General features: G+C 39.1%; 1 protein-coding gene across 4 annotated transcripts in view; it reads left to right on the top strand.

Moving 5' to 3' along the window:
- The window catches only part of ADAMTSL3 (ADAMTS like 3), a 371,527-nt gene that overhangs the window by 201,956 nt on the left and 144,343 nt on the right, over positions 1-25,228 (top strand). For all 4 annotated transcript variants that reach the window (XM_018066193.1, XM_018066194.1, XM_018066196.1 and 1 more), the window contains exons 10-15: positions 11,289-11,400; positions 15,125-15,263; positions 16,839-16,889; positions 17,935-18,139; positions 22,120-22,267; positions 24,692-24,776. In XM_018066193.1, the coding sequence (XP_017921682.1) occupies positions 11,289-11,400; positions 15,125-15,263; positions 16,839-16,889; positions 17,935-18,139; positions 22,120-22,267; positions 24,692-24,776 (740 nt within the window). The remainder of the gene's footprint in view (positions 1-11,288; positions 11,401-15,124; positions 15,264-16,838; positions 16,890-17,934; positions 18,140-22,119; positions 22,268-24,691; positions 24,777-25,228) is intronic.

Raw genomic sequence — 25,228 nt, 5'->3', positions numbered from 1 at the left:
CCTGTGAGAAGACCCAGTGCCTTCTAAAGAACTGTTCTATGTTAACTTGTCAAAGTTTCATCAAAGCATTGGTTGTGCCAGCAGAGAAAGACATTTGGAGTTAGAGGAGAGTTGCAAACTGCTGTCCTGTTTGCCAAGTCAGTCTCCAGAGTGACCAGCCAAGTGTCAGTCTGGGTGGATTTGTTGTTTTGAAACTTTGGGTTTTAAATTGTCAACCTTTAAAAAAATCAAGCGATTATTTTAACATTAAAATACCAGTGTTCTTTTTTTTCCCTGCTTCACTTTAAAAATGGGAAGGTCTGACCACCAGCTTGCGTTCCGCCATGGTGATAGTTGGCTTCAGCTGTGCAACAGCTGCTTTCTCCACAGGGCACACGTCCTCACTTGCCATGGTGCACACCGGGGCCTCATGTGATCCTGACATTGAAGGTATAGACATTTGTAGACGTTTAAGTTGCCATTCCTGGACTTCACTTGCCGTTCCTAGACATTGAAGTGACTTTTGTGTCAGACCCTTGAAGCATCAACCCAACGTTGTTCCTTGACAGCAGTGTTGGGAAAGTCTTCTGGGGAAGCCCTAACTGTCATCTCTCTTTCCTTCTATTCTCTCTAACCCACTGTTGTTCATAAATTCTGGGCTTGGGTTGCTTCTCTTAAGGTTTTCCCATTTGATGCTAAAGTAGTAAAACCCACACACACAAACACAAACATACCCTCTTAAAAAATTCTCTTTTCATTCCTACTCAGAAGATCTGTATTCCTCTCAAGTCAACTTAGAGACGTCTGACCGAGTAGGAAACAGTACAGTAATGGGATGAGAAAAATAGCCACAAAGGTTAAAATTTTACAGTATGTTTGGTGAAGGTTTTAACATGGAAAATGTGTTGTTTATTGACCTCATGCATAAACACACATAAACACATAAACTATTTACTTTGAGTGTGTCTGTACCCATACACATGTACATGTATGAATATGTGTATGTCTGTGTGTATATACATTTTTTTAAGATTTGAGAGGATGTATTCCAAACTGAAAACACTGAGGAAATAGTGGCTATTTTAGAGGGTATCAGTGTTTTGGGGGAGTGATCTTAGTTTTACCTATAATATTCTAAAATTTAATTCTTAGAAATACAGTCATATATTATATGTGTAGTTAAAATTGGGCTTCCCCTGGTTGCCTCAGTGGTTAAAAAAAAAAATCCACCTGCCAATGCAGGAGACATGGGTTCAGTCCCTGGGTTGGGAAGATCCCCTGGAGAGGGAAATGGCAACCCTTTCCAATATTCTTGCCTGGGAAATCCCATGGACAGAGGGGCCTGGAGGGCATGGGATCACAAAAAAAGTTGGGCACAACTTAGCAACTGAAAAACAACACTCAAAAATTACTTTACACCTTTATGTCCAAATTCTATATTCACCTCTTAATAGGATGCATTTTAGCATGTTTCCACTGTATGAATTTGTACTCAGTCTTCTATTTTCCTGTCTCTTGAGTTCTAGTTTTCTCAGATTAAATAAACAACTCTGGGTTTTAACTTCAATTTCTGGAAAGCTTTTGATCTCTCTTGACTAGAAAGGTTTTTTTAAAAAAATATATTGTTTATCAAAGAGGGTGTTACACACAACTGTCTGACTCATGCGTAAATAAAGCCTCACTTCAATGCCCAAACCATTTTCTTTCATGAATGTGGTATACTTGGTGGGAGAGAATTTGGCAAATCAGAGATGCTGTGATGAAGCAAGAATAATTCTGATGGTTTTCCCTGACTTACAAGCTTGTCCAAATTCTGTGGGTTTCTAGGAAATATTCTTTTCCATGGGTTACTTTTTTTTTGGTCAGAGCACTGTATTACTACCCAGCCTGTGTTGTTACTAAGATTGGAAATTCGGTTTCCATTCATCTCTCCTTGGCCTATGAGGCAATCAGGTAATGGCTCTCCTTTGAGTGGGAAGTTAAGAATGTGTGTGAGGTCCCTGATGATGGTCAGCCTTGTATTTCACTGTATCTCTTTCCATTCCAATCAACTAAGAACAACAGCTGATCTTTAAAATATATATATATTTCAACCCGAGAGAAAGTGAAGACCAGCTCTACCCCACAGTTCCATTCAGTTCAGATCAGTTGCTCAGTCACGTCTGAATCTTTGCGACCCCATGTGCTGTACGCCAGGCTTCCCTGTTCGTCACTAACTCCCAGAGTCTGCTCAAACTCATGTACATCGAGTCGATGATGCCATCCAACCGCCTCAGCTTATGTCATCCCCTTCTCCTCCTGCCTTCAGTCTTTCCCAGCATCAGGATCTTTTCCAATGAATCAGTTCTTTGCATCAGTGGCCAAAGTATTGGAGTTTCAGCTTCAGCATCAAGTCCTTCCAGTGAATATTCAGGACTGATTTCCTTTAGGATTGACTGGTTTGATCTTGCAGTCCAAGGGACTTTCAAGAGTCTTCTCTAACAGCACAGTTCAAAAGCATCAATTCTTCGGCACTCAGCTTTCTTCATGGTCCAGCTCTCACATCCATACATGCATAATGGATAAATCATGGATACATGGACCTTTCTTGGCAAAGTAATGTCTCTGCTTTTTATATGCTGTCTAGGTTGCTTTTCTTCCAAGGAGCAAGCATCTTTTAATTTCATGGCTACAGTTACCATCTGCAGTGATTTTGGAACCCAAGAAAAAGTTTGTCACTGTTTCCACTGTTTCTCCACCTATTTGCCATGAAGTGCAGAGACTGGATGCCATGATCTTAGTTTTTTGAATGTTGAGTTATAAGCCAACTTTTTCACTCTCCTCTTTCACTTTTATCAAGAAACTCTTCAGTTCCTCTTCACTTTCTGCCATAAGGGTGATGTCATCTGCATATCTGAGGTTATTGATATTTCTCCTGGCAATCTTGATTCCAGCTTGTGCTTCATCCAGCCCAGCATTTCGCATGATGTACTTTGCATGTAAGTTGAATAAACAGGGTGACAATATACAGCCTTGATGTACCCCTTTCCCAATTGGGAACCAGTCTGTTGTTCTATGTCCAGTTCTAACTGTTGCTTCTTGACCTGCATGCAGATTTCTCAGGAGGCAGGTAAGGTGGTCTGGTAGTCCCATCTCTTTAAGAATTTTCCACAGTTTGTTGTGATCCACACAGTCAAAGACTTTGGTGTAGTCAATAAAGCAGATGTTTTCTGGAACTCTGTTGCTTTTTTCCTATGATCCAATGGATGTTGGCAATTTGATCTCTGATTCTTCTGCCTTTTCTAATCCAGCTTGAACATCTGGAAGTTCTTGGTTCATGTACTGGTTCTCCAAGTCTGGCTTAGAGAATTTTGAGCATTACTTTGCTAGCATGTGAGATGAGTACAATTGTGTGGTAGTTTGAACATTCTTTGGCATTGCCTTTCTTTGGGATTAGAATGAAAACTGACCTTTTCCAGTCCTGTGGCCACTGCTGAGTTTTCCAAATTTGCTGGTATATTGAGTGCAGCACTTTCACAGCATCATCTTTTTGGATTTGAAAGAGCTCAGCTATAATTATATCACCTCCATCAGCTCTACCCCACAGAGTGCTGTTAATAATTTCGCTCAGTCCTGGGTGCACTGAAATACAAAGGCACCCTTTGCATACAGTTCCTAGATTAGACCTCATTTCATGGACGTCTCCGCTATCTCCAGGAGGTAGTGAAGGACAAGGAAGCCTGTTGCACTGCTTCCATGGGGTCGCAAAGTGTCAGACTCACCTTAGCAACAACAGCAACAACAACATGGACTTTTAATAAATGGAAAGTTGAAAACAACTATATTCTGACGTGATGAGTAAAATATGAAGGCATCTATGGGATGCTGGATTCTTTTGTGGCTATTGTGCCGATTCTGAAATCTGGCAACTCACTGCACCAATGAGATGGAATTTCTTTTTTTATACTTTTTCAGCAGCTGTATTTTCATGATTGGACCTTTCTTGAAAAAGTGCACTTTTTCTTCTTCCCAGTGGATTTCTCACTAAGCATCCTTATTTTCCTGAATGATCTATTTCTAGTGGATGACTCTTGTCACTCTGTTACTGAGTCACAGTATTTTGCATGTGAGCCCCTGAGATATTCTTATTTTGCTCTGCAATATGTGTATGTGGCCACCCTGTAGCAGCAGAGAGTCTGGAGCCTGTGGTTGACGCTGTGTGCTGTATTGGTTGGACCCTGAGGCGCTATCCTTTCAGTAAGAATTTACTGAGTATTTGTAAGTAGATGTTTGTGAATATCTGCTTTCAGTAAATGTGTATGAGAATAATCTAGTAAAATAAACGTAAGTGGCTTTGAGAAAGGTATCTATTTCCATGGTTAACTATTTTAATAAAGATTGCTGGTGGCTTTTCCCGTCTTGAAAAAGTTTGTCCCTCTTTAAGGAAAAAAAAAGTTTTCCTCATAGTCTGAAATCTTCCTTTTTATGTTAGTTGTCTATCTTCTTTCTTCTATTTGGATATCTTGTATTTCTGTAGAAAAATATTTTCTCATTTCTTCTCTTTTTAATGTCTTTTACTGTGGTAAAATGAAAAATGTTTTTATTTCACCATGTTTCACTGTACAGCTGAGTGGCACTAAGTGCATTCATGTTGATTTTCGGCTGGGCAAGCCTGTCTCTGGTTCCGTCCAACCACAGCTCTGGATACTGTGTATATTTTCTACCTACACGGTCTCTCTTTTCTTTCTGGGGAGCTATGGCAGCTCATCTAACTTACCCAGGAATGAGAGGGTTTGAAACTATCTGTTTTCCTCTCTCTCAAAGAGAAGATTTTAGCCTTGCAGTGTGGTGCAGATGGTGGCTAAATCCCCATGTCCACATGTGTTTCAAAACACAGCAGAACAGTTTTCAGAGTCAGGGCATGCGTTCACTTCCTGAACCTACAGTAACAAAGCGCAGTAAACTGGGTGGCTTAAACAATAGATGTTTATTGATCTCACAGTTTTGGAGGCTAGAAGTCCAAAATGAAGATGTGGGCAGGACTGTTTCCTTGAAAGGGATATGAAAGAGAATTTGTTCATGCCTCTCTCCTCACTTCTTAAATCTTCAGCTTTTCTGCCTTTTCTTTACATCACTTTGCTTCTGTGCATGTCCACATCTGTGCCTAAATGTCTCACTTTATATAAGTGAGACAGGCTGGGACCTGGAACCTTTCACTGCAGTGATTGCACCTGCACACACCTCTTATGTGACAAAATACAAATAAATTATATGGGGCTAAAAATAACTGTGTGCATGCACGGTTGGGGCAGATTCTGGAAAAAAGATCCAAAGAGACCGAAAAGCCCAATTGCCACTTTTGAAGAGCCTGGAGCAAAACTGGGTGTTGGGAACAAAGGCAGAGTACTGAGCATGCCCCCTGCACACGCCACCACCTAAGGGGTGTGCAGACCACCTAAGCCACCCCTCCAGTCTGACCTCCTGGACACACCCCTACCCTCACCCCATTAAGGATTGCGTCTCGCTCCCTCAGGGAGCAGGGGAATCTGTTGTTTGTTCTGTCTCCCAGCGCTGCAGAAGGAACTAGCTGCAATAAAGTCTCGCCTAAATTTTTTATCTTACCTCTGATCAATTTCTATTGACCAAGGAGGCCAAGAACCCTGGTCGGTAACATAAGGACACCAGTCACACTGGGTTGGGCCCATCCTAATGACCTCATCTTAGCTTTACTAGACCTGCAAAAACCCTATTTCCAAATAAGATCATTTCTGAGGTTCTGTGAGTTTGAACTTCAACAAAACTTTTTGTGGGGGATAAAGTTCAGTGTCTAACAGAAAATAAAATTTACCTTTCTCATCATTCCTCTCAGTCAGAATTCCATCTCATTTTAAGCGTGTGCCGTGAATCACAGAAGTAGAAACGTTTGCAACTTATTATTTTCTTGAAAAGTGTCCAACTCATCTAATTTTTCAAATTTAACTTTTGAAATGTAATCATAGCCTTCCTTTATCACTAAAACAAAACAAAACAGCAACAACGAAAAACTCATCTGTACCTATGTCTCTTTCATTCCTAAACGTGTTCTCTGGTTCCTTGTCTAATTTTTGTTTGTTCAAACCATCCAAAGGCTTGTCTCTGAGGTACCTAAGAACTAGATTTTAGTCTTGTTAACTCTCAGAGTTTATAAAGAATTCTATTCATGTAAATTTTAGTTTTTGTTTCTTTTCTCTTTACATGGGTTTTATCTTGGTATTGTATTTTTAATTTCTAGAGTTAAATTCTTAATTCATTTTCAACTTTTGTTCTCCATTTATTTACGGCTATCAGTCCCCATACAGAAGTTCTTAATTTTGTTGGGCTATAGGTTGTTAATTTTAAACTTTATATGTAAGCTATTTGTATCCTGGCTAGAAAATCTTTCTTTATTCTGGATCATAAAAATATTCTTGTTTATTTTTGTCTAGAAACATTACTATTTTACCTTTCACACTGAGAGCTATATACTAGAATTGATACTTGTATATGAAATAGAATCAGTATCTTTTCCCCCATGACTATCCAGTTGAACCAAAATCATTAGGTGGAAAAGACAATCCTTTCCCCATCTATCTTACATTCCAAATTATATATGTGTGGCTTGATTTTTACATTCTCTTCTGACCTATTCATCTATATGCAGTAATACCATTGTGACTTAATTACTGTAACATTAGAACAAGTCAATATCTGCCAGTGTAATTTCTTAAGCTTTGCTCTTGAATACTATCTTTGATATTCTTACCTCCTTCCCTTTCCATGTCAACTTTGAAGTATGCTTCTAAACTTGTATTCTGCTGATTTTGATTTGAATTGCTTTCAAATCTGTAGGTCAATTTTGAGAAAATTCACCTTCCAATATCGTCTTCCAGTCCATAAATATGGTATAGTCATCCCTTTATTTAGTTATTTTGAAATTCTTCTCAATAATGGTTATAATTTTCAGTGTGTATGTTTTGCATATCTTTTATTAATTTCCAAATATTTGATTATTATTTTGATGCTGTTGTAAATGTTTTAAGTTTTTTTCTATTTGTTTTCTGCTGGAGAATGAAAATCTAATTGGTTTCTATATATTGACATTATATTCTCACTGCATTCACATGTTAATACTAATAGTTTGTTAATTCTTTTGGATTATGTACATACACAATTATGACACTCACAAATAATGAGTTTGGTTTCTTCTTTTCCAGTTGTTGTATACTTTAAAGAAATTTTCTTGCATTGTTGTAATTGTTCACTCACTGAGTCATGTCCTGCTCTTTGAGACCCCATGACTATATGCAGCATGCCAGGCTTCCCTGTCTTTCCCTATTTCCTGGAGTTTGCTGAGATTCATGTCCACTGAGTCAGTGATGCTATCTAACCACCTTATCCTCTGCCACCCTCTTTTCCTCCTGCCCTCAGTTTTTCCCATCATCAGGTTCTTTTCCAATGAGTTGGCTCTTCACATCAGGTGGCAAGTATTGGAGCTTTCTTGCATTACTTAGGACATTTAGTACAATGTTCAATAGAAGTAGTGATTATGTTTTTTTCTTTCTTTCCTTTTAATATAGTGAACTACGTTGATTTGGGGATGTTAAACTGATCTTACCTTCCTGTAATAAACTATAAAATACATTGAAAAATACTTCCTCTATTCTGTAACAGTTTGTGTGAGTTTGTTGTTATCTAATTAGTCAGAGGTTTGATTTCCTTATGTGTCAGTTTTGTTTCAAGGAACTTGTCTTTTTCAACTAGCTTTTCGGAAGTTATTGACATAGTTTTTTTTAATAGTATTATCTTATTTCTTCCATTATGTAGAGAATCTGTGGTGAGTCTCATTCCTAACATTGATTATTTGTCCCTACTCTTTTTTTTTTTAATCATTCATGTTGGAGTGCTTTCAATTTTATTAAACTTTTCAGAGAAACACTGTTTGGCTTTATAAGCCACTAATATGTAATTTAATTCTCATATCATTAATGTCTGCCTTTGTCTTTATTATTACCATCTCTGTACTTTCTCTGGATCTAATATGCTTTTCTTTTTCTAACTTTTTGAAATGGATGGTTAGATTAGTGATTTTTCATCCAATTTTTCCATAACATACAATTTTAACTCTATAAATTTCCCTCAAAGCATGCCTTAAATTTCATTCCACAAAGCTTAATATGAAATCTTTTCCTTCATCATTCAGTTAAATTGTATTATAATTTTCATAGTGATATATTATTTGACTTGTATATTTACAAGTGTAGTGTCCAAGTATGTCAGAATTTTCAAGAAATCACATCATTTTATACCTTAATTCTACTGTAGTCAGAGAACATTATATCATTTCAATGTTTTGAAATTTGTGAAAATAATTTGTGGCAAATTTTGGAAGAGTTTGATATGTAGTCTTCTGTTGTTGGGCACAGCATTCTACATATATCAATTCAGTTTAGTTCAGTCGCTCAGTCATGTCCGACTCTTTGCAACCCCATGAATCGCAGCACGCCAGGCCTCCCTGTCCATCACCAACTCCCGGAGTTCACTCAGACTCACGTCCATCAAGTCAGTGATGCCATCCAGCCATCTCATCCTCTGTCGTCCCCTTCTCCACCTGCCCCCAATCCCTCCCAGCATCAGAGTCTTTTCCAATGTGTCAACTCTTCGTATGAGGTGGCCAAAGTACTGGAGCTTCAGCTTTAGCATCATTCCTTCCAAAGATATCCTAGGGTTGATCTCCTTCAGAATGGACTGGTTGGATCTCCTTGTAATCCAAGGGACTCTCAAGAGTCTTCTCCAACACCACAGTTCAAAAGCATCAGTTCTTCAGTGCTCAGCCTTCTTCACAGTCCAACTCTCACATCCATACATGACCACAGGAAAAACCATAGCCTTGACTAGACGGACCTTAGTCGGCAAAGTAATGTCTCTGCTTTTGAATATGCTATCTAGGTTGGTCATAACTTTTCTTCCAAGGAGTAAGCATCTTTTAATAGATATATCAATTAGGTCATATTTATTAATGGTTTTATTCAAAATTATAACCTTACTGAGTTTTATCTCCTTATTCTGTTACCACAAGAGACCTGATAAAACTACCACTATGACTGTGGAGGTATCTGTATTTTTTCTATTCTTGTCAACTTGTGAATTACATATTTTGAAGCTTGGTGGTTAGGTATACTAACTTTTAGAATCATTAGCTCTTGTAGTGACTTGACCTCTTTGTCATTGTGAAACTCTTTCTTGAATATACCTCTCCACTATCTTCTGGCTTCCATTTATTCTGTTGAGACATCAGTTGTCAGACTTATTTTTGTCCCTTAGAAGGTAATGTATCTTATTTGTCTGTTTTCAACCATTTTCTCTTGGTTTTTCATCAATTTGACTATTGATGGAATTAGTAACTTTCTTCTGCTTGAGCTTCATGGTGCTTCGTGAATCTAAAAATCTCTTAACTTCTTAGACTCCTTAGAAGTCTTTTCTGACTCTGTAACCTCATCCCATCCCTGTAACTCTGCCTTCTTCCACACACATCTCCGGTCTGGAATTTTTCATTTGATAATTTTACAACTTTTTGCCGTTTTATATGTAAGTACATCACACTTTTCTTTTTCAGTCAATTCTTATTTATATTTAGTAGTAAGCTTTACTGATCATTTCATCATTACTGTTTCCTGCGTCTCATTGCTTTCTTGTGCATTTATGTTAGTTGTTTTCCAGTATACCCTTAAGTAGTTTCTTTTTCTAGTCTTTGAGGGGTCAAGTTTCTGTCATTTTGTTTCTGAGGAAAACTTTATTTCACTGATTACTGATTGTTAATTTGATCTTAGATTGTTTATAAGTTGACAACTAATCATTGCTTGGTAGTGAATAATTTGGTTGTAGAATTCTAGATTAAAAACTATTGTCCCTCATCGTCTTAAAGGTGTTTGTTTTCTTGTATCCCTTATTGCCTATGAGAAATCTGATGCCATTCTGATTCTCACTCCTTTGTAGGGAATCATCTTTTTTCTGATAACTTTTAGAATTTCTCTTTGTCTTTGTTGTTCCATTTTTTAATGATGCCTGCTCAGAACTTTATGAATATTTTTAGACTGAGTACTTCTGTCTTTCCCACATTGCACAGCTCATGGGCTCTTAGTTCCCTGACCTGGGATCAAACCTGCACCCCTCACAGTGGAAGCACAGAGTCTTAACCACTAGACCATCAGGGAAGTCCCTCTCTTCTTTCTCTTTAACTCCATGTAATACTGGCATTTCTGGTTCTGTTCCCCACAAGCTTAATCTTTTTTTTCCCTCTATTTTTCTCTTTGTGTTGCATTCCGGGACTTTTCCTCAATTCACTCATTTGTTCAATCAGTAGAGAAGACAAGAAAGATGGGAGAGGACTTGCTGAAATAAAATAAGCTGAAAGTAAACTTATCTTTGTCTGTAACTGCCTTCTCATGCTCAGCAACGCACCTTCTCTTTGTTAACTAGATGCAGCAAGGCTCATAGGCAAACACTGTGGATTTGTGTACGTTTCGAGTTTCTGTAATTGTGCTTTCAGAAGGCTCTGCTAAAAGATGCTTAGGGATGTTGTTATTAAAAACGTAAGATTCCTAATTATGTGCCATGTTGTAAGCAAACCCAGATTACATCTCAGTTCCTGTTCTCATAGAAATTAAAATCATATGTATCAGGAAGGAAAAATGTTAAACAGACTAAAAACTCTAAAAAAAATTGGTACAGATGAACTTATTTGCAAAGAAGGAATACATGAACGTAGAGAACAAATTTACAGATACCAAGCAGGGAAGAGGAGGTGGGATGAATTGGAAGACTGGGATTGACATATATACACTACTATGTATAAAATAGATAACTAATAGGAACTTACTCTACAGCACAGGGAACTCTACTCAATGCTCTGTGATGACCTAAATGGGAAGGAAATCCAAAACAGCGGATATATGTATACAAATGGCTGATTCACTTTGCTGTACAACAGAAACTAACAGCATTGTAAAGCAACTATATGCCAATAAATTTTTTTTTTAAGTCTGCCTACATTTTTGTGAACTCATTCACAAGCATGGAATTACCTGGGAAAATGACTCCAGGGAGAATGGTTGAAGATCTTCTGAAATCCTGTTTATGACAAATTTAATTGAAATGCTATCACATCTTAACATTCTGGGAATCTTTGTGTATGAGAATGTGTTGTGATAGACACATTTATCTACCTAGGTGACTTGTATTCACCTCATGTTGAAAGATGTGGAAGGTGCTGTTTCATTGCATGCAGATATGTTATCACAGTTCTCTCTGTCCAGACCAGGTACACTGTGGCTAAGGACAGTGTGGTCCAGTTCTTCTTCTACCAGCCGATCAGCCATCAGTGGAGACAAACTGACTTCTTTCCCTGTACTGTGACATGTGGAGGAGGTGAGGCACAGGCTTTGTTCCTAAATATTTAGAGCTCAGAGTTAAAAATAACATGTTTGTGTTTTTGAAGCTGACTTTTAAGTTAGTGTGCTAATTAGAGACATGTAACCACGCAGCATCTTACTCCACAGCCTGGGACCCAGTGGGGTTAATGAACATGCATCTGCCTTATTCTTGAAAACAGGTGAAAACTGGATTTAGAGAACACCCTTTCCTTTGAGCAAAGAACTGGAAACATGTCTGCATGTCTCTCATGGACCCCAAAATAAGAGCAAAGAGATAAGGAGGCTTTCAAATTCTATGTCTTTTAAAATTCTAATCCTAAAGAATTCTTTTTGATTCTAATTATCTATGAGAAAAACAGCAAATATCTCTTTAGTTTTAATTTATTTTCTAGCTTTCACACACAGTTAAATATGTGTTTTCATTTGGACACCGAAGTTAAAAGAGATGCTTTCCATTCTGGAAGGGACATGTACAATGGGATTCAGCTTAGTTCAGTTGGCTCAGTTCTTGGGAGGAGACTAGGTTTTCTCATATCTGGATGCCCAAGGAAAGCCACAATCAGCCTGCTGGTCAGGATTCCAACCTTCATGGGAATCGCCTGGCTGTGAGTCCATCACCAAAGATGGTGTTTTCTGTGAGGACAGAAGGAACATGTTAGGCTCTTTTTGGAGTTTCCCCCAACATCCTGCCATTTTCTGTATACCAGCAGAATTTTAGTACATTTGTTCTTAATGTAGGAAAGCAGTCTGTCTTATTTCTTTCTCTTTTAGTTATCTGTGTACTGTGACAAAATTAAGGAGGAAAATTAATTGTCTCTCCCCCCAAATTATAAACACCTGCATGCTCTTTGTCTCCTTCTAGAAATATGTTTCCATTTAGAACAAAGAAATTTTTCTTTGACTCGAGTAGCTATAATTTCATTCTGTTATTATTTTGGGGAAAATACACACACATAAAACCCACAAGGAAAGCATTACCAAAATCTAATTATATTAGTAATCGAATCTACATGATTTATGTAAATGGCATTTCAGAGTTTGGGATAATGAGGAAGACTAGTATGCTGGCCTCCGAGTACTTGGGTGGACTTCCCCGGTCTTGTCTGCAGTCATCTGTGTGGGACACGTGAGGTTAGTTCAGGGAAAGTACTCGGATTGGCACTGCCATCTGATGTTGCAGACTTTCTGGCAGATATTGGCGCCCAAGTCGTATTTTATTGACGCCATTTGGATTTTCGTTCCTGTGGTTTTTGACCTTGCTTTTTATAATGCATACCAGTCTGTCCTTCTACACTCAGCTTACATTTAAGCCGCAACTTGTAGGAAGCTGTCTAGTGTTTTATAAAACCAGATTGCTCTCAGCCATTGGGCCTTTAAATGTATTTTTGGAACTTTATACCAGTTGACTAAGGCTGAGAACTTAATTTTGGACTTTTTTTTTTTCTTCTGAAGAGCTCATTCTGGTTTTGAAAAATTACCTTTTTTTAAAAACTTAACACGACACTTATATAGTGACTAGAAGCTTGGAATCAGATCTTTCAGGAAATAGAAGCATCATTTTGTGAGTTTTTTGAATTTACAGCTCTTATCCATATGGAATGTTCACTTTCCTCAGAGACTGTACAAACTTATTGAATAGAATCAGGAATAAGTCTTCATTCCTTCTTCTTTGAAGGATTATGAGGCAGGGGTAGATGTAGATGGGAGGGTTTTGTTCCCCTGTATAGAAAATGCTATTTCCCCAGTTAGAAAGTTCATTGTTGTCAGAGGTAACCTAGGTACCCCAGGGCAGGAAATGAGTAAAGTGTACTAGCAATGGAATATTATACAGAAGAATGAAACAACAGCTCAGTACAAGGGTGCTTCTCAAAAATGTAACGTTGAGTGAGAAAAGTAGTAAATAGAAGATGATTTAAGACACAGTATCATTTATTTAGTCAAAGCAGATACACATGAAACAACATTACAAAAGACGGATGTATATTTAACACATTGACAATAAATAGATGTCTCTGGGGGATTGTAATGGAAGGAGGGGAAATATAAGGAAACAAGAGCCTTGCACAGTGCCATGACAACAGTAAAGAGATATGACACTGAATAACTAGCCTTCTGTACATGAGCTCCAAAAATTCTCAAAGGAGTCTATTAACTTTCTAATCATAAGTGTTAAAAACAGGCACTTCCCTGGTGGTCCAGTGGTTAGGACTTTGCCTTCCAGAGCAGGAGTTGAAGGTTTGATCCCTGGTTGAGGAACTAAGATCCCACATGCCTTGTCACCAAAAAGAAAAAGAAAAAACCCAAAACATAATTACACGTGTACACCTGTGGCGGATTCATGTTGATGTATGGCAAAACCAATACAGTATTGTAAAGTAAAATTAAAAAAAGAAAAAAGAAACAGTACTATAGCAAATTCAGTAAAGAATTTAAAAATAAAATGGTCCATATCAAAACAAAAATCTTAAAAAGTAAGTACTAAGTATAACACAAATCAGTTATTATGCAGGTTATAATGCAAGTAGTCATTCTCAGTCTTGGTCAAACATTTCAGTCATTTTAGAAGAACCCGAGAGTCTTTTTTAAAGAGTCTTTTTTTTCTTTTTTTCTTGCTGCTCAGTTCAGTTCAGTTCAGTTCAATCGCTCAGTCATGTCTGACTCTGTTTGCAACTCCATGGACTGCAGCACACCAGGCCTCCCTGTCCATCACCAACTCCCAGAGTTTACTCAGACTCATGTCCATTGAGTCAGTGATGCCATCCAACCATCTCATCCTCTGTCGTCCCCTTCTCCTCCCGCCTTCAATCTTTCCCAGCATCGGGGTCTTTTCAAATGAGTCAGTTCTTTGCATCAGGTGGCCAAAACATAGGAGTTTCAGCTTCAGCATCAGTCCTTCCAATGAGTATTCAGGACTTATTTCCTTTAGGATTGACTGGTTGGATCTCCTTTCTGTCTCCTTTCTGACTCTCAAGGGTCTTCTCCAGCACCACAGTTCAAAAGCGTCAATTCTTTGGTGCTCAGCTTTCTTTATAGTCCAACTCTCACATCCATACATGACTACTGGAAAAACAATAGCTTTGACTAAACAGACCTTTGTTGGCAAAGTAACGTCTTTGCTTTTTAATATGCTGCCTAGGTTGGTCATAACTTTTCTGATATGGTACAGCTGCTGCTGTACCATATCACCCAGCCTTTGTTTAAAGATTTACATTTTTAACAAAGCTTTGACACTCATGATCTTATTCGCTCCCCACAGTAACTGTAAACCTAAAGGAGCTTGGGAAACTGGAAGCAGCATTCAGTCCAATTGCTAGCTCTCCATAAGTGCTTTTGCTAAAGCACCTTACACCCTCTTCCGATTAAGCAGTGGGCATCTGCTGCTTCGACCTTCTAGGTAGCCTGGGAATAAAGGAATGGCCATATTTCTTCAGTTGCAATGTGACCATGGGAACAGATAGGACCCACTCCTCCCACTTTGACCTGTGGGAATGGTGATTTCTTGACTGTAATGCTTCTGATTTCATTGGACCAGGAGGGGACCTGGGTGCCGGTATGTATTAAAGGCTTCCACACAATTCTGTTTGTTATACAACCAGGGTTGAGAACCACTGAGTTGAGTTTCTTAAAGAAGAAAGAAAAAAATGTGTGGCAAGCGATCACATTGCCAAGTAAATCCCAAATGAATGCAATACTCAGACACTCCTGTTCTGCCCCTTTAGGGTATCAGCTCAATTCTGCTGAATGCGTGGATATCCGCTTGAAGAGGGTGGTTCCTGACCATTATTGCCATTACTACCCTGAAAATGTGAAACCAAAACCCAAACTGAAGGAATGCAGCATGGATCCTTGCCCATCAAGGTTTGTATCACTGCCCTTTGGTACATGTATACAATGGAATGTTACTCTGCTATTAAAAGTAACGCAGTTGAGTCTGTTCTAATGAGGTCTATGAACCTGGAACCTGTTATACAGACTGAAGTAAATCAGAAGGAGAAAGACAGATATCATATATTAACACATATATATGAAATCTAGAAAGATGGTACTGATGAACCTATTTGTGGGGCAACAGTGGAGACAGACATAGAGAACAGACTTTGTAGATGCAATGAGGAAAGGAGAGGGTGGGATGAGTTGAGAAATTGACATGAAAACATACATTACCATATGTAAAACACACAGCTGGTGGGAATTTGCTGTATGACACAGGGAGCCTGTATGATGCAGGCTGATTCATGTTGATGGATGGCAGAAACCATCGCAATTTTGTAAAGCAATTATTCTCCAATTAAAAATTTTAAAAAAGAAATCAACAACAGCTGGGACTGATCATCCTTATCAAGCAACACAGTTCCATTGCATGACCTTGAATGTACCCTGGTGGCAGGTACCTGCGAACCCATTTATAACCATGGTCAGGAGGCATTAGGCTCATCTGCTCACTCATCTGGTTCGTGCTTGTGGGCTCTGTGTCCATATGATGTGACCTTTCACTTTTTGTCATGAACCTCTCTGAGCATGTCTTGTGTATACAACATGAAAGGTCTCTTCATTTAAGTGCATCTAGTCCACCTACCAGCTGTGAATATAGATAATTCACCATTTTAGCTTTTTAAACTGAGTTACCGATGACCACATTTTGACTTTTGAAGTGTTCACCTTAAACTCAGTATAAATAATGCATAGTGCAGGAAGTGCAGAGTTTGACTGCCAGAGCAGAAAAGCTATGCATAAACCATCCTGCTGCATAATTTAGTACCTGGTGACTTGGATTGCCAGAAGTTGGCAACCCAACTTCTGGATTGGGGAAGTTGGATTGGGGAAGTTTCTTGGCTTTGCTACAGGATCCTAAAATAACAGCACACTATCAAGTCCCAGAATCCCCCAGCTCTCTGCCAGCTGGCTGAGGCAGTGTGCAAGTGGAAAGGGAAGCGTTCTCAGTGGATTTCATTTCCTATCACAAAGCTGTGCATTTCCTGTAATCCGAGGTGTACATAATCATAAATAGAGGCCTTTTCAAAAGACAGATTTTGTTAAACAAAGTGGTTTTCTAAAGATCCTGCTAATAAGACAGTGTGTTGATATCATGGATATATTTTATCACAATAATTTAAGAGGATAAAAGGGAATAAATAGATTTATCTAAATTAACAGATGATGAACATATACTACTTTAATAAGTATATACTGCTAGCTTCACTTTCATATAGAATTGTGTAAGTTGTATATCAGAGATGTTCCTAAAAATTAAGGAGACGGTAGCAGAAGTGTGCAAGTGGAAAGGGAATTTGGGGGGAAATAGTTCAGAACAGTTGGCATATTTAAGTGTCCGTATAATTTGAAAGAGCTCTGTCTTTTGTCATGTGACATCTGTACTAGTCAAATGAGTAAATGTATTGAGTAGTAATTATATTCTCATGATTTCATTTCTAGCGATGGATTTAAAGAGATCATGCCCTATGACCACTTCCAGCCTCTCCCTCGGTGAGTTACATGTTTCCTTTTCCTTTCTGTAATATGCTCTAAGCAGTTTTCAAGGAGCTTTAGTATCTGTGAAAGGTGAAAGTGAAGTCACTCAGTCGTGTGCAGCTCTTTGCGACCCCATGGGCTGTAGCCTACCAGGCTCCTCAATCTATGGGGTTTTCCAGGCAAGAATACTGGAGTGTGTTGCTATTTCCTTCTCCAGGGGATCTTCCCAACCCAAGGATGGAACCTGGGTCTCCCACACCGCAAGTAGACTGTTTACTGTCTGAGCCACCGGCGAAACCCATAGTATCTGTAGCAGTAGTCTTAAATGTATGAGACTAGACCCTTTACAGAGAGCTAAGGGAACAAAGAACAAATTACATAATAAGATCTTTCTAAGAATTAGATGGAATAGGCTGCCTCAAAGGTAATATTTTCTGTCCCTGAAGATGTCAAGCATGCATTCATACCTAGGTATTGTAGAGGGGAACTTCCCTGGTGGCTCAATCAGTAAAGAATCTGCCTGCAATGTGGAAGACCTGGGTTTGATCCCTGGGTTGGGAAGATCCCCTGGAGGAGGGCATGGCAACCCACTCCAGTATTCTTGCCTGGAGAATCCCCATGGACAGAGGAGCCTGACAGTCTACAGTCCATGGGATCGCAAAGAGTCGGACATGACTGAGTGACTAAGCACAGCACATTACAGAGGGAGCTAACACATTCCAGTTGATTAGATATTTGCATTCCCTTTTATACCTAGACATGTTAGGATGATTCTTTCTGACTCGGAGTTTGTATGTTTCCCTGGTAATACTCTCCATTGGTCTTTTATACTTTAGAGTCAGATTGAAGATGCTGTCACACAACGGCCCTGTTGTTTTAATACACTGGGGCAGCTGTGTTACTCCCATCTGACAATAACCTTCAGGACCAAGGAGTTAAGACAACACAGTGTGTGTAGTAGAAAAGATTAAAGTCTTATGGCTGTACTTGTTGCAATCAACTTTGCAAACTTGAAGCAAGCAACAAATGAATAATGTGTTTTCACTTCTTTGCTTTTGAGCTGGGAACATAACCCTTGGACTGCATGTTCAGTGTCTTGTGGAGGCGGGATTCAGAGACGGACCTTTGTGTGTGTGGAGGAGTCCATGCATGGAGAGATACTTCAAGTGGAAGAATGGAAGTGCATGTATGCACCCAAACCCAAGGTGATGCAAACCTGCAATCTGTTTGACTGTCCCAAGTGGATTGCCATGGAGTGGTCTCAGGTAAGATTGGAGAACATGCCACTTTTAATTCAGTCTCAGACTTTAATGATTATTTGCTCAGTGGCCAGTACTGTACTTGGCAACATGGTGGATGCAGAAGTTGTATGTGAACATAGTTCCTACTCCTTAAGAGCTGAAAAGACAGTTGAAGGATGATATGAGGGAGAATGTTGGAGGCATCAGAGCAGGTAAGAATGATTGAGAACCATGGTACATCTGAAAGGAACAGGGATTGAAACAGAGTTATTTGGAAAGTCTTTGTTGCCCTTGTAGTGCTTAACCCATGTTTCAGATCTGCAGACTTGAACCACGCAGGAGCCTAGAGAAAACATCACTGTGTGGTGTAGCTAGGCCAGGATGGTGGGGTAAAGCAGAAATGACACAGAATGACTGGAGGTTGGAAAGGCCCTAATTTTATCTGGATTAAAGAGATATTATTAAGATGTTATTAAGAATTGGAAGGTTAAGACAGAGATGCTAAAACTGACACTGGAAGTGTGTTCTCTTTTAGAATATTTATTTTATTTGGCTACACCAGATCTTACTTGAGGCATGTGGGATCTTCGATCTTTCCTGTGGCATGCAGGCTCTTTTTAGTTGTGTCATAAGGAATCTTTAGTTGTGGCATATGGGATCTTTTTCCCTGACTAGGGATTGAAACTAGGCCTCCTGCATTGGGAGGGCTGAGTTCTAGCCACTGGACCATCAAGGAAGTCCCTAGAAATATATTCTTGATCTGGTGGTTACTATGAAGCTTCACTGTTTTTGTGGAAGAGAGTAAATGTGTTATATTTTAAGTAAATGAGGTAAGATAGACTGATGCTGGGAAAGCCCAGAGGCAGGCAGCCTATTTGAAAACCACTGAGATATTGTTGTTCAGTCACTAAGTCGTTTCTGACTCTTTGGGGCCCTGTGCACTGCAGCAGCCCAGGCTCCCCTGTCCTGCACTATCTTCCGGTGTTTGCTGCTGCTGCTGCTGCTAAGTCGCTTCAGTCATGTCTGACTCTGTGTGACCCCATAGATGGCAGCCCACCAGGCTCCCCTGTCCCTGGGATTTTCCAGGCAAGAATAGTGGAGTGAGTTGCCATTTCCTTCTCCAATGCATGAAAGTGAAAAGTGAAAGTGAAGTCGCTCAGTCATGTCCGACTCCTAGCGACCCCATGGACTGCAGCCTACCAGGCTCCTCTGTCCATGGGATTTTCCAGGCAAGAGTACTGGAGTGGGGTGCCATTGCCTTCTCCGCTCCCGGTGTTTACTCAGACTCAAGTCCATTGAGTTGGTGATGCTGTCTAACCATTTCATACCCTGTCGTCCCCTTTCCCTCTTGTCTTCAGTCTTTCCCAGCATCAGGGTCTTTTCCAGTGAATCAATTCTTTTACTCAGGTGGCCAAGAGCTTCAGCTTCAACATAAGTCCTTCCAATGAATATTCAGGGTTGATTTCCTTTAGGATTGACTTGGCTTGATATCCTTGCTGTCCAGGGGACTCTCTAGAGTCTTCTCTAGCACCACTGTTCGAAAGCATCAGTTTTTTGGTGCTCAGCCTAACTCTCACATCCATACATGACTACTAGAAAAACCATAGCTTTGACTAGATGGACCTTTGTCAGCAAAGTAATGTTTCTGCTTTCTAATACAATGTCTAGGTTTGTTAAAGCTTTCCTTCCAAGGAGTGAGCATCTTTTAATTTCATGGCTGCTGTCACCATCCTTGGTGATTTTGGAGCCCAAGAAAATAAAATTTCTCACTACTCCCACTTTTTCCCCTTCTATTTGCCATGAAGTGATGGGACTGGATGCCATGCTCTTAGTTTTTTAAATGTTGAGTTCCACGCCAACTTCTTCACTCTCCTTTTTCATCCTTGTCAAGAGGCTTTTTAGTTCCTCCTCACTTTATGTCATTAGGGTGGTATCATCTGTGTGTCTGAGGTAGTTGATATTTCTCCTGGCAATCTTGATTCCAGCCTGTGATTCATACAGCCCCAGCATTTGAAGTGATGTACTCTGCATAGAAGTTAAGGAAGCAGGGTGACAATATACAACCTTGACATACTCCTTTCCCAATTTTGAACCAGTCCATTGTTCCATGTCTGGTTCCAACTGTTGCTTTTTGACCTTCATACAGGTTTCTTAGGAGGCAGGTAAGGTGGTCTGATATTCCCATCTCTTTAAGAATTTCTTGAAGATGAGTCTATGCTGCAAAAGGCCTCCATATCCTCTGAAACTCTTCTCTGACATTTTAAGAAACATCTATGGGCTTAGGAAAGAATCATCAAGCTTTATGAAGCAGTGGTGAAGTCATTATTTTGACAGCAGGAGGCTCTGGGATGGAATTCCACTTGGCCTCTTAGGAACTACTTGACTTTGAAGAAGGTCCTTAGTTGGCGAGTTGTTGATTGGCTCATCTGTTAAATAGGAATGAAGTTGTTGACCTGCCAGTGTATCAGAACCCTTAGTGAGATCACGTCTGCAGAGCACTATCTGTTCTGTGCCCAAGGTTTCTTGACTTCTCCCAGGGGTGGATCCAGGATTGGTGGGGCCTGAAGTTTAAACAATATGGAGGTGACTTTTTAAAACTTTTACTTTGTTCAAATATAGTTGATTTACAATGTTGTGTTAATTTCTACTGCACAGCAAAGTGATCAAGTTTTACATATATATACATTCTTTTTCATATTCTTTTCCAGTATGATTTATCACAGGACATTGAATATAGCTTCCTGTGCTATACAGTAGGACCTTGTTGTTTATTCATCCTATATGCAACAATTTACATCTGCTAGTCTCAGACTTCCAGTCCATCCCTCCCCTACCAAGGAGGTGACTTTTTAAGAAAAAAGAATACAAAACACAAATATTGAGTATCTAAATAAATGTTTATTTAGAATAATGAAATTGTAAGAAATTACAAGTATTTTAAAGCTGACGACCCTAATGTGACTCTGGACTTGAGTTAAGAATAATGTATCAGTATTGGTTTATCAGTTGTAACAAAGGTACCACACTAATGCAAGATATTAATATTGGGGGATGGCAACCCAGTCCATTACTCTTGCTGGAGAATCCCATGAAGGGAGGAGCCTTGTAGGGTACAGTCCATGGGGTCGCGAAGAGTCAGACATGATTGAGCAACTTCACTTTCACTTTCACTGTGTGTAAGAGAGAGGGGGCATATGGGAACTCTTATACTAACTGGTCAGTTTTTCTTTTTTTAAAATTATTTTATTTTTATTGCACTATAATCACTGCTCAATTTTTCTGTAAACCTTAAGTAGTCCTAAAAACTAGTCTTGATTAAAAAAAGAAACACACATACATACATATATACTTACCAACATAATGTACATAAACTGCAAAGATATCCTGGATATTCATGACTTGAGAAAATTCCATTCATAGGCAAAAGTACCTTCTAAATCATAAACACATTATTCAAGAAAAGAAATGCTGACAACACAAAATTCACAAAATTTAGAGAAAATAATGTTTTCATTCATTTTAACTGCCTTATTACACCTGTAGTATTTTTCCCTACATTTTTGGCTAAATACTCTTAGAGAGCCTTTTCAAATGATATTTTTGCAAGAAAAGTTTCTATACACAGAATAGAAAGGTAATCCTGTAGCATGGTTGAGCAAAATTTGATATCTTTTTAATTAACTATTTCAAAAGGTTTCTTTTGTCTTCACAGATTGTTTTGGATGATGTGTGAATTTTTAATCAAGTTTGAGAAAAACCTATATTAAGTTTTTTCATATCTGTATAGAAAGATTTTAGGGCATTTCAATATTTCTTGTGCTGTGACCTCACCTGAAATACTTTCAAAGTGAAAATTGGAAGTAATCTTGCAAGGGAGGGGCCCTGAAACATAAGAATCATGGGAAATTAGCCTCCACCCCCTTCCTTATGTAATGTTTATTTGGTGATCTTTTGTGTTTAATATTCATGTAGAATTTCACTGGCTTCTCTTTTCATCTCTGAAGTGCACAGTGACTTGTGGCCGAGGGTTACGTTATCGAGTTGTGCTGTGCATCAACCACCGTGGGCAGCACGTTGGCGGCTGTAACCCACAACTGAAGTTACACATCAAAGAAGAATGTATCATTCCCGTCCCCTGTTATAAACCAAAAGGTAAATTTCTGGTGCATTTTAAAGTGAAATCAGGTGGTGCTTTCCAGCTCTCTTATTAATACTGCAGCATTTGCATTTCAACATACTAACTTTCTTACAAAAACTGTTCACTGACAGATTGACCTGTCCACCTAGATAAAGAAGTTAAACCTATGTCATTAATTGGTCTTGAAGAGAAACTTAGATCTTGTTGATTCAGTGCACTAAGTCCCCTACATATGAACGAGTTCCATTCTGAGAGCTGGTTCATAAATCCAGTTTGTTTATAAGTCCAACAAAGTTAGCCTAGGTACCCAACTAACACAGTTAGTTATATAGTAGTGTACTGTAATAGGTTTATCATGCTTTTCACACAAACAATACATTTAAAAAAAAAGGAAACACTTTTTTTTTAATTGGAGGCTAATTACTTTACAATATTGTATTGGTTTTGCCATGCATTGACATGAATCTGCCACGGGTTTACATGTGTTCCCCATCCTGAACCCCCCTCCCACCTTCCTCCCCATCCCATTCAGTCATCAAGACAGTATGGTACTGGCACAAATGAAACACTTTTAATCTTACAGTAAGTACCTTAAGAAGTACAGTAGTGTAGAACATGGGCTGACATCAATTGAACAGGCAAGAAGAGCTACTGACTGGAGGAGGGAGGAGGGGTGGGAGATGGCCGAGCTGAAGGATTGTTGGCAATAGGATATGGAAGACAGGCTGCCTGATGTTTATGGCACAAGTTCTGGTTCCTTGCTAAACCAGATGCACATTCACATCTTTGGAAGTTCACATCTTGAAGGGTCGTATGTAGGAGACTTACTGTATAGGTACAGTGGCTCCTGTCTGTGTAGGCTTATATTAACATTTCTTAGTGGACATAACACATGGACCACAGCCTTGTCTAACTCAATGAAACTATGAGCCTTGCCGTGTAGGGCCACCCAAGATGGACGGGTCATGGTGGAGAGTTCTGACAAAGCGTGGTCTCCTGGAGAAGGGAATGGCAAACCACTTCAGTATTCTTGCCTTGAGAACCCCATGAATAGTATGAAAAGGCAAAAAGATAGAACACTGAAAGATGAACTCCCCAGGTCAGTGGGTGCCCAATATGCTACTGGAGATCAGATGAGAAATAACTCCAGAAAGAAGTGGACATAAAATTACGTGATGCAGTGCCTGCTTTGAAGAAAAAGGAGGAGGAAGATGAAGAGAGAGAGGAATAGGAAGATTCCTACCTGCCTTCCACCAGAGTGGAAGGAGCAGTGTCCTCTTCATCGTACGTCCTATCGTCTACCATGAACAAAGAAAACTTTCTAGACTGAAAGTCTAGATTTATAGACTAAATCTCCAGTCTAGATTTATAGATGGACTCAGAAATTTTTGTGTGGTTCCATTTGTTCTGCATGAATTAGCAGACATGGGTAGCATCCATGGGTGAGCAAACCTTGGCACCACCTCTGGGGTATGTATGTGTTCCCCTCTAGACAGGATTATTTCCATACACGCACTTTAGTAAGGTATTACCAATCCTTGTGACAAGTATTTCCTTTTGGAAATGGAAAAAAAATTACTCCCAAGTGTCAGTGCCAAGGAACCATCCTTATTAGCCCATCAGAGAGGATGGTAAGATTCTTCTTCATGATTTCTGGGTGCATTCTTCATACAAATAGCCTCATAAGCAACCAATTCTTCATTTCTTTCATGATGTCTGCCTTCTGGAAAAATCACTGGTTTCCATGCAAGGTACAAATACAGATTATATAACTTATTCAGGGAAGTCTTTTCTCATTCTTTTCTGTAGTCAGTGGTACTTTTATAGCCACTTTCTTAGTGTCTGTGATTTCTCCAAAGCAGTCCAAAATTATTTCCCTTCTCGCTTCATAATTAGATGCTTTCTTCACATCTTAGGAAGCGTCAAAGGACAGAGAAGGGCACCAGCTTGCTCCTGCAGGCCAATTGTAATTGGTAATCATCTCTCTTAACAACTACAACATTTTAAAGTTTGAGTAAACCATAGTACAGACTTTCCTCCTCGCAGTTTTCTAAGCTTTCTATGTTATTTGCTTGTCTCTATTAATGTCTTCACTCAGTGGGCAAAACTGTGTGGCAAAAGAAAGCAAACTGATCTGGTTGAAATCAGAGCTTTAATATGCGAACAATAGAGATTGGTACTGATTTATAAAAGGTGTCTTTTATGCTAACTTGGAGAATGTATTCAACTGTGTCATGGGATTGTTTGGTTGCATTCTGATAATGTGTTAATTTAAAAAATACATGACAGAAATTTTTGGTTCCGTCTAGAAGCCACTTCATGCACTGTTCATTTGAAAAAAAAAAATTGATGAAATCTCCAATAAATTACAATCACATGTCCAACTCTTGAATGATTAACAGTAATTAAGCTTGTTGTTTATGTTCCTTTTTCCTTAGAAAAAAGCCCAGTGGAAGCTAAATCACCTTGGCTGAAGCAAGCTCAAGAACTAGAAGAGACCAGAATAGCAACAGAAGAACCAACGTGAGTCCAGGACCTTTTATGGGAGTATTCAGGGCCTAGCCAGTTAACATGATATATGTCATTTTTGTACTCATTGGAGGACAATGATATGTTTCAAATCCAAATGACCTGGATTTGCAGACTCTAGAGAGCCTGAACTGGCTAGAATTCTCCTATTGCACAATTCAGCAGTCTTACTTTGGCAGCATCTACGAGAAGCACAGGAAAGAACAGTGCCTTTTAACTCAAAGCAGACTCAGTATTCTGTTACAGTTACCAGATTGGGGGTAATATCTAGATCTAGATTAACCCAAATGATTTGACCAAAGACCATAACAGTGTTAACCAAATAAACTGATCATTCCATGGATAAGACATGGCCAATGTTTATCAAACCAGTTAAGCTGAAATGTAACACAATGCCCTGAGTGATTATCAGGAGAACTCCCAGAGCTGCTGTGGTATGGGGCACG

This window comes from Capra hircus, chromosome 21 (genome assembly GCF_001704415.2).
Source record: "Capra hircus breed San Clemente chromosome 21, ASM170441v1, whole genome shotgun sequence".
Classification (NCBI taxonomy): Eukaryota; Metazoa; Chordata; class Mammalia; order Artiodactyla; family Bovidae; genus Capra; species Capra hircus.
Note: the sequence above shows the minus strand (reverse complement) of the source record. Positions and strands in the feature narration are given on the sequence as shown.